We start from the raw sequence: 17,980 nt of genomic DNA, 5'->3' as shown, positions 1-17,980 counted from the left end.
ATCTTATTGATGTGTGGGAAAACACACACGGAGACAGAAGCGAAGTGTGACGTTACCTGGAGAGGTTAGGGCAGTCAGTGATGCACACAAGAAGGAGAAATTTGGTTCTGATGAACACCACAAAGAACAGGAAACAAACAGCACAGAATCATATTGAGTTGGATATAACAAAACAATCACCACAATTACAGTAAAGTAACTTTATTTTAATTCTTTCTTCTTGCTTGTGCTGGTTTCATGAACTATCATGTGAAGGAAAGGAATAGAATCAGCACTGGGAGGTTGGAAGGGAACATTGTCTACCTGAGTCTTAAGAAGTGATTTGCAATATGAGTACATTTGGAGAGTCACTGCGTTAGGGCACCTTTTGATATTGATTTGCCATTTAACCATTGGGTTTGAGTGTATATGTTACTAGATAAAATTGCAGTGTTAGGATATCCTTGAAAATTTTTCTTGCTACATGCATGTATCAGCCATTGTTTTGCAGAGATATATATTTTGTGGGGCAATCTTCAAATTTCTCTCTCACTCACAGTAATATGCTGACACTGTTTCTGACTCAGGAAGACTGGTTGTGCCTCATTGGGAACCTTTTGAGTTTTAGCAGTGTTACTAAGGGCAAATAAATGTGCTCTCTTTGAAAAACTGAACAACGATGCTCCTGTTAATGGACAGCAATGGCTCTAGTCATGAATTCTGATACCCTGGGAAATGACGTAGCTAGACCTTGAGGCATGATCAGACTTTTTTTTTTATTTGTAATAGATTGGTTCATATATTGTTATCCCCTGCAGAGTTCTCTTTTCATTAGATCAGATAGTTAAATGAGCTTTCACTACCTTAATTAGTTGAAATAGTAACTGAAGATAGAGTTATTAAATACCTAGATGATTATGATATGGTTAGAGGCAAGCACAACATAACTAACTGTGCCTCTCCGGTCTGTTAGAATTCTGAGGGAGTCAACAGAATAGTGGAAAGGGAAGAACTATTAGGCATAATTTATCTTTTGATTAAAATTCCTCACAAGAAGGAGTTAAGGGAACTAAGTTATCACAGCAAGGGAGAAGAGCAAAGTTTTCTCATGAAATTAGCAGTTTTCAAAATGGAAGGAGATTGGTAGTGGACACCCCAAGAATCTGTTCTTAGGACGTCTTTTGTTTGATGCACTAATGATCTTGAAAAGAGGGTAAAACTTGTGTATGAGATAAAATGTCTAGTTAGTCAGGAGTAAAGCTTGGGCGGTATGTCAAAAGAGCCCAATAAAACTAGGTGAATGATCAACATGATGACAGATTAAATCCAGTATTGATGCATGCAAAGTAATGCACAATGGAATGAAAAATTGGAGTCCAGTTGAACGTATTCACCAAATACACTATTCAAGAAATACGGCAATTATTAATAAATTGATTTTGGTATTTGATGTACTCACTTCTCTCACACATTGGTATGTCCTAAATTAACTATAGTTAATCAAGAAAAAGACCCATATGTAATCATTGACCATCTCAGTGAAAACATCAACTTGATGTGAAATAATGTTCAAAAAAGTCAACAGTATGTTAGATTGTATTAAAAAAGTGATGGAGAATATTACTGGAAAAACCATAATGTGAATTAGTGAACTCACCTAGAATATGGTGGTCAATTCTATTCACCTCATCTTAAAAAGGATTTAGTAGAAATAGGAGGGGTATACAGAGAGCAATGCAAATTATTAGTGGCATTAAAAACTTTCATGTGAGGAGAGTAGAAGAGGATTAATTTAGAATGTGACTAGAAGATAAATGAATAAATGCAAAATATTATATAAAATAATGAATGTTAAAGAGGTCAATCAGATGCTTTGATTTACTATTTTGTAATGCCAAGAGTACAAAAGTCAAACAGTGTAATTCACAGGCAACACGTCAAAGAGATAAAAATCAACATTTTAATACAATGCATAACTAAGCTTTGGAACTTACTGCCACATGATAATTTAGAGACAAAGAATTTAGCATGATTCAAAAAAGGATTAGTCGTTTATTCTGCATGAATAGTAAGAATAGTAAGCATCTTATACAGGCCACTTTCGTAAACAGGGTGTCAGACTAGATTAAACTAGATCCAAGGTGGCAATTCCTATATTTCTCCTTATGCAATAGGTATAGTGTGTAATAGAGAAACAAAGTGAGTGAGGTAACATCTTTTATTGGACCAACTTCTGCTGGTGAGAGAGAGAAGCTTTTGAGCTTACGCAGACCTCTTCTTCTATCCTCTCTAATATCCTGGGACCAGCACAGCTACATCAACACTGCATACAATAATAGTTTATGTATAGTTGAATTAAGTACTTTGACGTACCCAGAAAAGCAGCATATTTTGGTGCTAGTCACTTATACCACTTTTGGAAGCCTTAATGCTCTTTTGGCACGAGGAAATGTTAACTATGCTCTTTGAAGTCTTTCAATAATGTTTTACCTTTCAAAAAAGAAATAGACTGTATCTGCCATAAATTAAGACTTTGACTCCGAAGGCAGCTTTTCCTCAGGTCAGAAATCAAAATCTCAAGGGATATTTGGTATCTTTTGCCATACATATTAAAAGCCAGTCTAGTAGTAAACTTTTCTTATACAGTAAGATGCTACATTTAAGAATACACTACTATAATTTTTAGATTAATCAAAAATGTTTGAGCAGCTTTGTACAGATTAAAAAAATTGACTTTTTAAAAAATGTTCAAAGTTGATTGAAGCATGTCTAATCAAAAGCATTGGTCTTTTGAACATAAATATTCATTTTAAATATATTCAATTCACATTGTTTTGATTGTGGGAATAAAGATTGTTGTATCATTTAAAAAATTACCAAAGTAAACGGAACATATGTACATTTCAGTGATCTTATAAATTGTCGTGCTTTCAGAATTAATAATAATTGCTGCATTTTAAAAACGTTTCTTGCTGCTGGCAAAAAGAAAAAAGGTGTTTGTGGACTAGAACTGGTAACATAGACCTGAATATTGATGTCTACTAATGTGAATAGCCTATGATTTGGAATAATTGCTTTGTTTTAACATAAATATAGACAAAATATTGATGCAAGCATTGCTGACCTGAGAAAGAGTGATTACATTGTAAATCCAAAATGTAGGTGTACTCTGCTATGCTTCAATGGACCTTCTGAGTCCTAAGAACATCAAAGCATAGCAGTGTTGTTTCTCTCACAATAATTCTGTATTTTAATCTCTTTCTAAATTTCTTAGAAATCATAGTCTGTTAGTTCCAAGTTCTGATGCAGGAGTTGTGTTAACTTTTCTGTTCTTTGAGTTTTATTTAAAGAGAAGGCAGTATTTATTGACCTCTAAATCACTGAAAATACAAACAAGATAGGAATAGATGGATTAAAATAGTAATCCTCTACAGTCTATTTCTTAGCCACCCAATTATGTTACTATAACAAATATGTGTTCCAGTAGTACCTAGAGTTAGTTAATAAACTAGTTGAAGCATAATTTCTGCTTCTTTGATGTCCACCTATGTGTTGACTTCAGCTGTAATATAATATCTAAGGAACAAAAATTAATGGCTATTTTTTTTGGCAAACTCTTCCCGTCTATTTAATATGAAGAATGGGCCAAAAGTGCCATGAAAATGTATTCACTACTCTGCTTCCGTAGTGGAATTTTTATATTAAGTATTGTGAACACTCAGCAGCCAACAAAAGATGAGAATGTATTTCATCATGTGGGTATAACATTCATAGACTCAAATGTTGATCTTTTCCATATGAGAAATGGTCGTGTCGCTGTAGAAGATGCACAAGGCCTCCCATTTCCAAGACTTGTATGCAACTTGAAACTGGCCAGTTATGATTTAGGCTGCCAAAGTGTCTGAATTAGTCAGTTCGCATTCAGAGTTACAGAGGGTAAAACATTTCCTGGCTGAGTAATATCACCTTTCCAGGATATTTAATTCCAATATGTCAATTTTAAAATCAAGGCTGGTGTTATAAATATTACTATAATTTGTTTCTATCAAAATTAAATCATAGTATTAATTTTTAGCATTCATTTACTAAATATACTAAACCGTATCTGGATGAAACTGTAGTTTGAGAATACTATTTGAGTTTTAGCTCATACTGAATGTTTTATTATATTTTTCCCCAAGTTAGTTCATTTTTCCAAAATATATGCACCACTGTTTTTATTTCAATAAAGGAAACAAGACTGGGATTATTTTAGCTGTTAGAATATTGGACTTGGTTGCAGTTCTTTGAGTTTGTCCAACTATGCATCTAAATAAAAACATTATGATAATGCCTGTTGATCATAAATGTGTATGTGAAACACATTCATTATTTTCGTCTGCCCTTTTTATTTAAATTCCCATTGTGGTGTTCTGTCAGTGTGATGACTGTTTATTGTCTGTTCTTTGTTGTCTGTTACAATTCTTCATCATATAGGCAAAATGCAGGATGGGAATATGGAAAACAGCCAGAATAAAGGTAATCTCCTTTCATACTAAGCAGGTTGTGGATTGTTATGGTTGGCATGTTGATAGATTCTGTGTGGCAAATAAAATAATTTGAAGACATGTGGGGGAAATATCTTATTTGTTTGAACATACAATGTGATGGCAAAATGTGCGGGGAAAAAAGGAATAATAGACACTTCGTGAACCAAGGTCAGGGAAATATTGGAAATGCAAGAAAAAATAAATTGTAGTATATAGACTTTTCACATACCGGAATTTAAACAGATTAACAAAATCAGTGTTTCAAATTCACCATTTATATAGAAGATGTGTGTGTTACAAAGCTCATTCTGAATTCATTTTTTTCTTGTGCAAGTTACAAAACCAGATATACTATTTATTGCTAATGAATTTCCAAATGCTATTTTTACTTAAGTCTTGTCTGCTTTGTCTGGCTAATGACATTGTATAAATGTATTTTTCTTTGCAGGGAGAAGGTAAATAACACTACATGTAGCAATAGCAAAAGCGAATCTTAATGCAAATTGATCTGGCTCATAATATAAAAACAGAAATATATGGGTATTGTTGAATAATAAGAAAATGAAAGAGTGTTAGCTGTTTCTAATATACTGTATATTCTGAGGAAGAAATTAATGTAAATATTTTTCTTTCTCTGTGGAAAAGTTTTAATTGCTTTTTCATTATACTGAAGAGATCATTAACTATGTTTACTTCAGAACCTGCCAAGTAAACAAAATAAGTACTGTTAGATGTATTTTTTTTCCTCTGAGAATTATTTAAATGTACTCCTGCAGAGTGAGATGGAATAGAAACTAGTGAGATTAACTCAGTCTGTCATGCTAGATGACTACTAAATAGAAGAACAGTTCATGAATAATGACTTAAAACTAGGGAGAGCCTTTCAATCTCCTAGTTAAATTAATCTGGTTTCATACAAATGATCATGTATATCAAAATGTAGTAGAATGATTTTGTCTCATTTCATTCCATTTCATATAATGTGTTCTATCTACCACACTGACCACACACAGGAAGGTGATTGACCTTTAAAAAAAAGACAGTTTTGCCTTAGACACTATTGTTGCCTTAGATACTCGGTACGGTTTCTCTACTCCCTGCAGTACCCTCTATACTTCCTATCCAATCCCAGTACCATAAAAGTCCATCTCTCCTGAAGGAAGGGAGTGGTTTTATTTCTGTAAATTTTATTCATAAGGATTTTGGGGGCGCATGACTACACAGATACTTTTTAATTGTGCTAGAAGGCATAGTCAGCGGGGCGATAGATGTTGAAATTTTTCAGACTCTGGGATTATCTAAAAAGTACTGAGGTAATATTCTTATTTGTAAAACAATTGGCATGTCTGTAGGGGTTGCGCGCACACGCGCGCACACACCCACTCTTATTAATAGTAAGAAGGTATTGAATGCTATAAATGTAGATGGCACTATAAAGTCACATTATATGTCCCAAAGAATTTACAGTCTCAGACCTTGATCCTGCAAATGAGCAGACCTTTGTGGAGATGAGCAAAGCCTCTTATGGACATCCGGATACAGGATCAGGGTACTGCATATATTCATAATTAATCATCCATGTTACTACCAGTACGCATGTGGGACTATTACAAGTTGAATTTAGTATGAATAAACAACTTCAGAGAATTTTTCTTTAAATAAAAGGTTAGAAATTTTGTTGGTTAAAAGTTCTGGAGTAATGGTTTTCTTCTGCATTGTTAGCCAAGCAACAGGATGGTGCTGCTGCCATGGAGATGCAGCCACTGAAGAGTGCAGAAGGAGGAGAGGGAGATGAAAAAGAAAAGAAGAAGGCTAGCATGCACAAGAAAGAGAAATCTGTCCTCCAGGGAAAGCTGACCAAACTAGCCGTCCAAATAGGCAAAGCAGGTATGAATGGGTAACTAACTAGATATCAGCATGCTGTGGTGAGGATCACATTATAGGATTTCAAAGCAAATGATTATGAAAAGGGATAGTTTTATTAAAAATATTAAGAAAGTAATTATCACAGTACTCTAGAATTGTATGTCTAAGATCGTTTTTGTGCATACTTTGAAAACTGAGAAACTAGAAGCTCTAAACAACTTGGGTTGTTGTGAATATTTGAATCAAAGTGAACTGCAGTTTCTCATAGCCAGTGTTCCCAAGTGCAGTAATTACAAGATATTTAATTTCCTGTCCCCTCAGGACTCCTGAGAATGTGCATTCAAAATGGATAATATCGTCTCAGGCTTGGAGCCAGATCCTCTTCTCCCTCAATGGATTCTGGTGTAATTTCGCTCTCACTTCTCTTCCATCCCCCACAGTAGCTTTTTACCAAATCTGAACCTGTTTTATTCCATTCCTTCAAAAAAAAAAGGGGGGGGGGATGAAAAATAAATCTGCTGATGATAGTGTACTTAAAAACAGCCTTAGTTTGAGTTTCAACTGCATCCATGGTGTCTCAGTGGTTCACTCTTTTTTTTTCCACAAATGCTAGTGTAACCCACACACCACCTGGGTGTGGTGTTCTGTCCCATCTAATGGCACCGAGACAACTTAGAGAGAGAGAGAGAGATTAACGAGTCTGTTCTACAGCCTTAACTAGCAGGTAGTTGGCTTTTAGCTCATGCAGCAGAGGCTCATACACTAAGCTCGAAAGGTCCCAGATTCGATCCCACTTGCCAACGACCAGGGTCTGTCGGTGTTGCACCAGTTTCCTTGCTCTATCTTGATATACTCAAACTTTATATTGCTACTCTCTTTTGTGTATTTCTAGTACAGGTTAATTTATTGGGATAGGTCATGTGGTATAAAGCAGTTCAGTCGCATCATATTTAATTTCCCAGATTGGTTGAGCCTGCCCCATATGATCAGGCAGTTTGGCATAGTAGGAGCAATTTTGACTTGATTTCTTATACATAGAAGGCAGATGCTCTTTAGATTCTCTGATTCAAATTTGGGAACGCTTTACAATGGAACTATGAAGGCTGTAGTTATTTGGCCATAGCTGAATAAATCTTTCAAATACACAGACTCCAGAGAATCATTGAGGCTGTCTTGGTATTTAGATTTCAAATGATGGTAATGATACATTTGGAAATATGGCCCATTGTTTAATAAATGTTACAGTTATAAAGGAAAATAACCCCTTTACCAAGCTAACAAAAGAGAAGCAAACACTCTGAGGGACAAGATTTTTCTAGAAGGCCCATGATTATTGGGTTTACAGTAAAACTCAGATACAGTATTCCTTCTGGCTAATATTAATATTAGTAATATTAACTGTTAATTGTCACAAATGGTTTTCTTCATACATCGGGAGATAAGGTGAGGGAGGTAATATCTTTTCTTGGACCAACTTCTGTTGGTGAGAGAGACAAGGAGCAAGTCTACACTTACAGTGATGCGTCAGCGCAGCTGCAGCACTTCAATGAAGATGCTCTAAGCTGACAGGACAGAGCCCTCCCATCGGTGTAGTTAATCTGCCTCCCTGAAAGGCAGTAGCGATGTCAGCAGGAGAAGCTCTCCCACTGACATAGCGCTGTCTCTGCAGGCCGGACATAGCGCTGTCTCTGCGGGCCGTTGTGTCAGTATAACAACATTGCTCTGGGGTGTGGATTTTTCACAGCCCGAGCAATGTAGTTATACTGATATCAGTCTGTAGTGCAGAGCAGTCTAAGCTTTCAAGCCACACAGAGCTCTTCTTCAGGCCACTCTACCTTGAATGGTCTCTTAGAATATGTGCTAACTACTTATGCTAAACAATCTGTTCCACTTTGCATTAGCTGTGATGCTCCGAGTACCTTTGCCAGACCTGAAGAAGAGCTCTGTGTCGCTCGAAAGCTTCTCTCTGTCACCAACAGAAGTTGATCCAATAAAAAATATTACCTCACCCACCTTGTCTCTCTAATATCCTCAGACTGACATGACTATAGCTACACTGCATGCTTCTTATGTGTCAGTTAAGAGGTCCAAATGTCACAATAAAAATTCAAATAGAAAAATTTTCCAGTTGCCTCTTTCCACTGATGGAAATGGGAACTGTTGATGAAATTGCACCCTTTCCAGTGGAGGGACAAAAAAAAAAGTTTATCTTATCACAACCATAGCCAGATATCCTGTGCCTAATTCTGAATTTTCAAAAACATAAGGAGAAGCACTTGCTCCAAATAAATTGCTGACTAGAAGTCTGTGACTTGGCCCACTTTCTTCAGTGCTGGGGCAAGAAGAAGGGAGCATAAAGTGTTCTTGGTAGAGTGCCTTAGTTAGAAGAATATTCTATTGCTTTAAAATATTTTATTTGTTTTTAAACCTGTGCATTACTTTAAAGTTATTAAATGATTTATATAAATGTATTAAAATAACTGAAGTATTAAAATATTTGCCATGTTATTAAACACGTCAACCTGATACAAGTTAGAATAATGTCTGCTGCTTGGTTCCTTTGGCCTATCATGTAGTCCTGATTAGTGAACAAAAATGCAATTTACAATCCGTCCTAAATCTAAGGTTAACATGTTCATATGACACCAATTATAGTTGCCCTGGTTTCAGAACAGTAGCAAATTATGAGCTAACTGTGAATACATTTACCTTTTGAGTATTATAACAATTCCAAATGACCAAACTGCTTCCTAGTTCTTGCGTATTTAAAAAAGTGACTAATGTGTGGCCAATAAATCTGAATGATAGAGTGAATGCAGCTTTTTGGTGGTAAGATTTCCTACTGCGTATGAAATGTCATGTTTCTGCACAGTGCTGTGCATCACGGTCAAATGCTTAACATTTGGGAACAAAACAACACTTTGAGAACACTGCTGTTTATTTTATTATTTTTATAAAATATGTAAATACTTGTCCTTATAGCCAAATTCACTTTTACCTTTGCAATCTTGCCCAGCTGCTGGTTCAACAGATTATTTTTCTACAAACTATGTTAGAAATCAAAGACAACAGATCCTTTCCCCAAGGTCTATTATGATGTGCTTTTATTAAAAAAAAAAAAAAAAGCATGTGGAGATGGTGTGTAAATACCTGAGAGGTAACTGCACAGAACAGGCAGAGGTTAATTCTGTTGTAATAGGGTGGTGTTAGGATAATGTCCTGCAATTGAAAAAGGAAGACTTAGTTTAGACAACAGGAAATCTTTTATTAAATTAAGCAGTTGGTACAGTTTTCCAAGGGTGATCAATAAGATGCTGATGCTAGAGGTGTTTAAAAATAAATGTGATAACACACAGGTGTAGTATAGAGTTCAGAAGAATGTAACAAATAACCCAAAAGCTCCTTTTAAAACTTTATCTATGGACTACGGTCTCCTGATCTTACATTTATATGATTCACAATAATTGAATGTTGTTGATGTGTTTTTTTCCCTGTGGCCTAAGAGCATGGGTTCAAATCAGATTAGATAAAAGTGTGGGGTACAAACTGCAAATGGTTTGATTTGTTACTATTGCTCCCTGTAGTTAAAAATAGTTGTTACTTTTTGTGTTTCAGGTTTGGTGATGTCTGCCATTACTGTAATAATTTTGGTACTGTACTTCGCTGTTGACACTTTTGTTGTCAACAAGAAGCAGTGGTTGCCCGAGTGCACTCCTGTTTATGTTCAATATTTTGTCAAGTTCTTCATCATTGGTGTTACTGTGCTTGTGGTTGCTGTTCCTGAAGGACTTCCACTTGCGGTCACTATTTCTCTGGCTTATTCTGTTAAGGTAAGCAGTGGGGGGGAAAAAAGAGCTCTTTCAACCAACTCTCAATATGTTTTAGTTTGGCAGTTGACTCACTGTTTAATTTTTATGTGGCTGGTAGAAAGCTGGATCACACATCAGTATAATCAAAATGTGCACTTTGACTGAAGCTTCTTTAAACATATTAAAGGTACTTCAAAGTAAAAAATTCCAACAAAATAAATGTATTGACGTTTCTGTAAATGTGCATTGCAGAAAAATGTACTAAACAAACACTTAAAGCATTTACTTATTGAAGACAAAAAGAAAAGGAGGACTTGTGGCACCTTAGAGACTAACACATTTATTTGAGCATAAGCTTTCGGGAGCTACAGCTCACTTCATCGGATGCTGTAGCTCACGAAAGCTTATGCTCAAATAAATGTGTTAGTCTCTAAGGTGCCACAAGTCCTCCTTTTCTTTTTGGGGATACAGACTAACACAGCTGCTACTCTGAAACTTATTGAAGACAGTCTCTCAGAAATTCACTGTGAAAATTTATTAATGGGAGAAGCACAGTCTTTTTGTATATAATATCTGTTTATCTTCCTATTCCCTGCTGCATCAGTATAGTTTTTGGGAAGGATTTGTTTTCTTCAGTAACTCTCTACATTGAGACATGAGGTTTCCACATGTGTTTGTGTGTGTATTATTAAGTGCTGCTATAGTTGCCCATAGCTAATGTAAATGATTCCATTAGGGAATTTAAGGGAATTAAAACTGGGATTACGGATTTTGGAGTGGTAGATTATTCCCCTATCAAACTCTGTATTCTCAGATTACTTTAGAAATCTAATCTACTAACAACACATTGTGTTTATATAAAACTTTCATCTGAGAATCTCAAAGCGCTTTACAAAGGTAGACAATTCTGTTATCTCCGTTTTACACAGGGAGAAACTGAGGCACAGAGAACATGAAGATGTGAAGTGATTTCCACATTGTCACACAGCCAGGCAGTAACAAAGTTGGAAATAGAGCCCACATGTCCAAACAGCCCTGTGTGCTAACCATTAAACATTGCAATTGCCTGTTAAATCAGTTGCATAAATACATACTCACACATAGGGCCAGATTGTGATACACCATTGTTTGCATTTCGGGATACCTTGCTCCAATGAATAGATTTACTGACTTCAGTGGGACTTCACTTGGGATAAGGGACCACTCTGAGTAAGAGTATGACAGATTGGCACAAGGGTAAAGATCACAGCCATACTGTGGAATATTCACAGTAGCAAATTTTTGTAAAATTCATTGCCCCTGTGATGATAATGCATTTTATGATGCAAGAGCATATAGTTTTACCTTACAAATCTAATAATACTGGGATTTAAATACTGTAAAAGAGCCTAAAGCAGCCGAATAAAGAGAGTTTACTAAAACAGATTATTTTCAGAGTACTGCAGTTCAGTTCAAGATTAAAATAAAATAATATTAATTGATTTACAAGTGGGTAGCTTTGGGTTCATCTGAGGCTTGCTGTTGTCATTTAGCTTCTATTTACACTCTTTTGTATTTGCAAATTTTGATCTGGCAGGAAGTTTATTTTTAAACAGTTAATTACTAATTGTTAAATCTCTACCATTACGGTGCCTGGCTGAAGGAAAACAAAAATCTGTGTAGTAGTTCAAGAAAAACTTATAAAATTACATGAGTGCTTAATATTTCTTACAGTGATCGCTGTTTTAAAATGGCCTGTTGTTTTAGCTAATGTTTTGTATAGCTAAATAATGTTATATCGGTATTCAAGCAATTCCTTAGAATGGATACACTGCAAATCCATTCATCAAAAGCAAAATTGGCAAGCATTTTAAGGGGTGACTACTATATGTTCTCTACACTGACACATTGGTAAACAAGCGTGACTACACTCTAATAGTCACATCTAACCTTATGCATTTTTACTATGATGAGAGATTTTAAAAATCTGTCATAGCAAATTTTTGAGGCTTTCTTACTTTGCTTTCCATCAGAAAATGATGAAGGATAACAATCTGGTCCGCCACTTAGATGCTTGTGAAACTATGGGTAATGCAACGGCCATCTGCTCTGACAAAACAGGGACACTAACAACCAACAGGATGACAGTAGTACAAGCCTACATTGGTGATGCCCACTACAAAGAGATCCCTGACCCAGATTCTCTACCAAGCAAAACCCTCGACTTGCTGGTTAATGCAATTGCCATCAACAGTGCTTATACTACAAAAATTCTGGTAAGTAGGCTTATTGCGGTCAATCAAGTGAAACGTGGCAGAAGAAGCTGAATGGGTTTTGAAGCATTGTTAATACTTCAATAACTTCTCATTGATCATGAAATATTAAATAGGTCCCCAAAATGAGAGTAGAAGGGACAAAAATGTACAAATTTTGTTTGTTTCTTTAAGAATGGAAATGTTACCATATATTCTTTATCAGTCATTGTTCTATAACTTAAAGAAAATACAATTGATTATTGGAGGGATGAGTACTGCCATGCCTGGTCCCAGAAACAAGGGCCACATTATATGCTGAAACCCCTGATATTGTTGAATCAATATGTGACTCTGGGTCCAAGCTGTACACTTGTAACTTTGCTTGCACAAATAGTTTTCAATGGCTTCAGTGAGACTACTTGAGTTTAAAATTACTCATGCGCACAAGACTTTGCAGGATTGGGACCTTAATTCTTGAAATATGAAGAATTAGATTGGTGGGATTAATGGATATTCATTCCAAATTAAATGGATGATGAATTTAACTCAGTGTGTAAAGGAGGACACTCTGGAAGGAGCAGATATCTAAAGGGGCTGTAGATTCCACTATGTGGGAGGATTAAGAGGCTACAAAATTCTGATTTCTGCTGCCCCAATTTATTTATCATTTGAAAGGGCAAATAATGCTTTTTTTTTTTTAGTCCCATCATACAATATTAGGGTTGGAAGAGACCTCAGTAGGTCATCTAGTCCAATCCCCTGCTCAAAGCAGCACCAACACCCACTAAATCATCCCAGCCAGGGCTTTGTTAAGCCAGGCCTTAAAAACCTCTATGGATGGAGATTCCACCACATCCCTAGGTTACCCATTCCAGTGCTGCACCACCCTCCTAGTGAAATAGCATTTCCTGATATCCAACCTAGACCTCCCCCACTGCAACTTGAGACCAATCTTAATACTATAACCTGAAACTTTTTTATAGAGTACACTGAAGCTTTTTTAGGCTTAAGAAATAGTTTTTTGTCTATTTGCACGTTTGTACTGAACTGCCTAGAGTGGCCAAAATACACATTAATATGATTTTAAAAGCTGTCAGCCAAAATACAGTCAGAGATAGTATATTTGCAGAAACATGAGAAAGTAGAAGTCCAATTTCTGGTGAGCTACTAAATCCAAATCAAGGTTTTCTTTGTTTAAGAATTCGTTAACAAAATGCTGTGTCTCTTGTAATTCCTGGCATGATTTTTAGGAGTGATGATATGTAGGCATTAGTTAGTAATAACCATTTATAGGAAGAGGAGTTTGTCGAGAAGCCTGACAGAAATCTCAGTGGTTGCCAAGTATGTTTATGGCGAAAGTGTTTTGGCAGCAAGGGTCTGTATTTTTGTTACTTCTTTTTAGAGTCTTTGAGCAATGGAAGTATAACATTCTGCTACTCTGAGCCATATTTTTAGATGACTTGACTAATTTCAACCTTCCGTTCTCAACTGGCTTAGTGTAAATGTAAGTCCTGCTGTGTTGTGCTCAGAGCAGGTATTTTAATGCAGTGGCTTTCATAAAACTAAAAATAAACAGACATGTCTGAGCTGAGAGATCTGACTCAACTTTTTCCTAACACTGGGCCAGATCTGGAGAGGAGCTTAGTCTTGATAAACAACAATAGATGGAGATACTGAGAGCATCTCGGAGTTTGGACCTCCGTTTTGTCTTTACAGGAATCTCACCATCTTACATGTTTCATTTCTCTTGTACATGGCATATGATTATTATTGTTCTCTAGGAATGGGAGTGTCTTGTCCTGTCTTTGTCCTGTGATTTGGTCACTGGTGATTGACAGGGTAGATATTCCTCGTTGTTTTGAGAGGTTGTTTTAGTGCCTGTATGCTAAAGACTTCAGAACCCATGAAGGGGCTGATATGTGAGTTAAAATATATTTCAGTGCCTTAGCACCCCATTAGCTTCTGGTATGTGTGATTGGCTTTTTCATTATTTGTATACTGTGGTAGTGCCTAGATTCAGGCCCTCATTGTGCAAGGCACTATACGGACAAGAGGAACAAAGACAGTCCCTGACCCAAAGAGCTGTCAAACCAGGATGATGACAAGATGCGACAGATAAATATACAGACAAACTGGGACGGGGGACAAAAGTTAACTGTAAAAAGTAACAATGCATTTTGAATGAATTGTTTGAGAGCTCCTACTAGTCAGAAGTGACTGCCAGGCAATAGAGGTGTGTGGGCATCATTGTAGAGGTAGGCTTTCAGGGAGGACTGAAGAGGATTTCATTGGGAAGTTCTTCCCATCGATGAGAGGCAGTGTGGAAGAGGTGTGCAACGGTGCTTGTGAGTAAATTGGCAATTGAATTAGGTGTTACTGGTAGAGTGAAAGCAGTGTCAATCTCATGTCCTTTGAGTTTTAGGTTTTTTTTTCATTTTAAATTGTTGAGATTATAACATGTTGAAGAAGCATCTCTATCCAAATTCTGTGCCAGTTCAAAGCTTCCTAGCATCTTAATACTGGAAATAATATTTGTGTGAGAGTACTGTGTAATAGGACAGCAATATGTTCTCCAAAGCGATATACTAATGATCCTGGACAAACTGAATGAATGTTTCCCTTTTCTCTTGGAGTGACGTCCTCGTTGATGAAAATTAATTTCCTATCCAGTGTAATTCAGTAATCACATTTTAGTTTCAATATGATTTTATATTCCTGGCCAAGTTTTGACCTCATAGCTCCTGATTAAAGTGGATCATGTGTGTACATTGAAAAAGGTAAATCACTATGCATTATCATTTCAGTTCATTTTAGCTTTGAGTAGAACATAAACTCTATTTCTCTGTAAAACTGATAAATGGATGAAATCCTAGGTAAATCCTTAATTGTTATCTCCACTGTAGGATTTATATAGCGCCACTATTTGGATTTATCTGTTTGTTAGCGGTGATTATCTGTCTTATAAGCTCAGTGATTACAATATAGACTTCAATGAGAATCACAACTGTATTATAAGCAGTTACCTTCATTTTTTGATTATATTTATGACATGTTTAAGGGAAGGTGTCTCAAAGATCTCAGCTCTGATGTAGAAAATTTAACACATGAGGTCCTTGTTCCACAGCACTCATTCTATTTAGATCATAAATAGGTCTGGTATAAAATACATAAAGAGGTTTGTTTTCAGGACCAGATGTCCAAGGTTATTTTTTCTGCTTGTTCAGAATGCATACTTAGTCACACATTCTTTGAGCGTACTTTAATGAAATTGTGGGTATCAGCTGACACCCAAAGGGCATGTGTATTATGTCACAAAGATGAAAGTTTGCTTGTTCTATTAATAGTTATGCAGATCTATATACTCTGCAAGTTGCACATTGTGTGAACTTACATTAAGTGATTATATATTGGACCATAAAATTAGTCAAGATACACCGCTGAACGAGTAATGATGAGTTCCCCCTCACGCAGGAGTGGCTCTAGGCGGCACCAGCAAAGCAAGCACGTGCTTGGGGCGGCATTCCGGCTATACCTTTTTTTTTTTCTTTTTTTCGCTTGGGCAGTTGCGCTCTTGGAGCTTGGGGTGAAGCTAGAGCCAGCCCTGCCCTCACGTCATCTTTTCCTTAAAGAGCAATAGAGCCACTGATAAAAATACAAAAAGAAAACAATGTCACTGCTTGGGATAAAATATTTTCACTTCCCTGAGAAATCAGAGACAAATTATTCCACTAGAGTTACAATACCATTAAATCTAGCCCTTTATAATATTTTTAAGAACAAGATACGGGATGAACTAAATTGGCATTCAGTTAACTTCGGAGCAATGTTACTGCTGTTTTCAAGCTAATCTCCAGAAAGCCTTTTTTCCGAATAAATATGAGACCACTTTCAGAGATGTTTTCCCAGAGAGATTACAGCTCATACACTTTTGCTTGTACGCTGTAGAGGGGATTTAGTTTAATTCTTCTATTAATCTGAAAGCAAAATTTATGTTTTGGGAATATTCTGATTGCACTTTGAGTAGCTGTACTTCTAACTGGCATACCATGGAGTTGCTGGGAAATAAAGAGCACTAATATTGGTCTAAGCTAGCAGCCATAACTTTTCTTGAATAACGTACTAGTATGCAAGTTTGATTTTAACCAAAATGTATTCATTCCCCTCTTAGAACCACACTGGATATGTTTATGGTAAATGTCTCCTTTACTTTATGGTATAATAGGCCTCTGTTAAATGGAGACTCCAATAAGCTCTCAAGTTAGTAGTGTTCAGCTCAGGCCAAACTTCACCAACCAAATCCTTCTTTATTATGTCTTGACAATGGATGCCTCAGTTTGTACTGCATAAGTCCCGTCCACTGGAGTCAATAGAGCTCCACCAAGTCACGCTAGCTGAGTATATCTGGCCCCATATATTGAAATCAGATGGTACAATTTTGGGGGCAGAGAATGTCATTTACTAGGTACAATAGAGCTGTGCTGTTTGTTACCAGCTAACATATAGATGTTATATTTCTAAGGGAAAGGGCAAAACTTTAATTTCCCTCTCTAACACACTAAAGCATGTGTAATTTTGCCAAAATATGATTTGAAATGTAAAACAGACAAACCCAACTCCCTCTATTAACGCTCTGGAAGAATTAAATTTTAGTTCAGTAATTCATGTATTTACCATTTAAATATTTATAATAGGTAGGAGTCTCTAATTAGTTACCGAAAAAAGCACAATTGAAACATAAAACCAATACAGAATTTAAAGAGTGTGTACAAGTTTACCGGAGCGGCAGTACAGAGAAAAAATGCAGTTCCTTTTCATGATATCATCTATCTAATAGTGTAATGTTGCCCGTTGTTGTTGCTGTAATTTATTTTTGGTTATGCTCCAATGGCATCCTTTGCAATGTACAAGATAATATGAAGACAGGTCTTCCCCCAAAGGGCTTATATAAAAGAGAAGATCTTCTGGGTGAGAGATGAAGGCGTAATTTAGATTTTTGTTGTTCTAATGAAAGATCTTATTAAAATATGTATGTACATGTGGAGAGAGTTAAAAATTGCCCTGAGAAACCGAATTTTAATTTTCTAGATATTGAAAGGAATTCTAGAGATTTCAGCCTAGCGGTTTGCTTGTAAAAATAAATACTGGGATAGAAAAGGTAGCGTTGTTCCATCAAAAAGTGCACCTACATTTAGTAAAAAGTCTAATTCAGAATACCTGAATGGACACTCTTCATGGTTTTTACACACACACGCACGCAAATTGCCTCTGGGCTGAGAACTAGCATAAGGAATTGCATCTCAGAAAGTGATTACTTGGGAAAGGTGTAAATAATTGAAAATAAGCCTTTAGCAAAATAGGTAATTAATTAGCTGCCTTACAGGAATAAATGAAAATTGTATGTGGATGTTGAGAACATAGAATTGGAATCCAACTGAAGCGATCTTTTTATTTGTGAGAAAAATATTTGCATCCAAAAATAGCTATCTGTAAGGGAATATGGTGGTTCTTCTGTCAGAAGTTAACTTACTTGAGACATGCTAAGTACGCAAAACATGCTTCTCTT

General features: G+C 36.1%; 1 protein-coding gene across 20 annotated transcripts in view; it reads left to right on the top strand.

Moving 5' to 3' along the window:
• The window catches only part of ATP2B2 (ATPase plasma membrane Ca2+ transporting 2), a 714,211-nt gene that overhangs the window by 576,579 nt on the left and 119,652 nt on the right, over positions 1-17,980 (top strand). For 18 of the 20 annotated variants that reach the window (XM_074958190.1, XM_074958179.1, XM_074958178.1 and 15 more), the window contains 4 exons: positions 4,456-4,497; positions 6,231-6,395; positions 9,990-10,204; positions 12,196-12,438. In XM_074958190.1, coding sequence (XP_074814291.1) covers positions 4,456-4,497; positions 6,231-6,395; positions 9,990-10,204; positions 12,196-12,438 — 665 coding nt within the window. The remainder of the gene's footprint in view (positions 1-4,455; positions 4,498-6,230; positions 6,396-9,989; positions 10,205-12,195; positions 12,439-17,980) is intronic. The other 2 variants (XM_074958185.1, XM_074958189.1) reach the window with 1 other exon arrangement.

Source organism: Natator depressus, chromosome 7 (assembly GCF_965152275.1).
Source record: "Natator depressus isolate rNatDep1 chromosome 7, rNatDep2.hap1, whole genome shotgun sequence".
NCBI lineage: Eukaryota > Metazoa > Chordata > Testudines > Cheloniidae > Natator > Natator depressus.
This window is presented reverse-complemented; position numbering and strand designations above follow the sequence as displayed.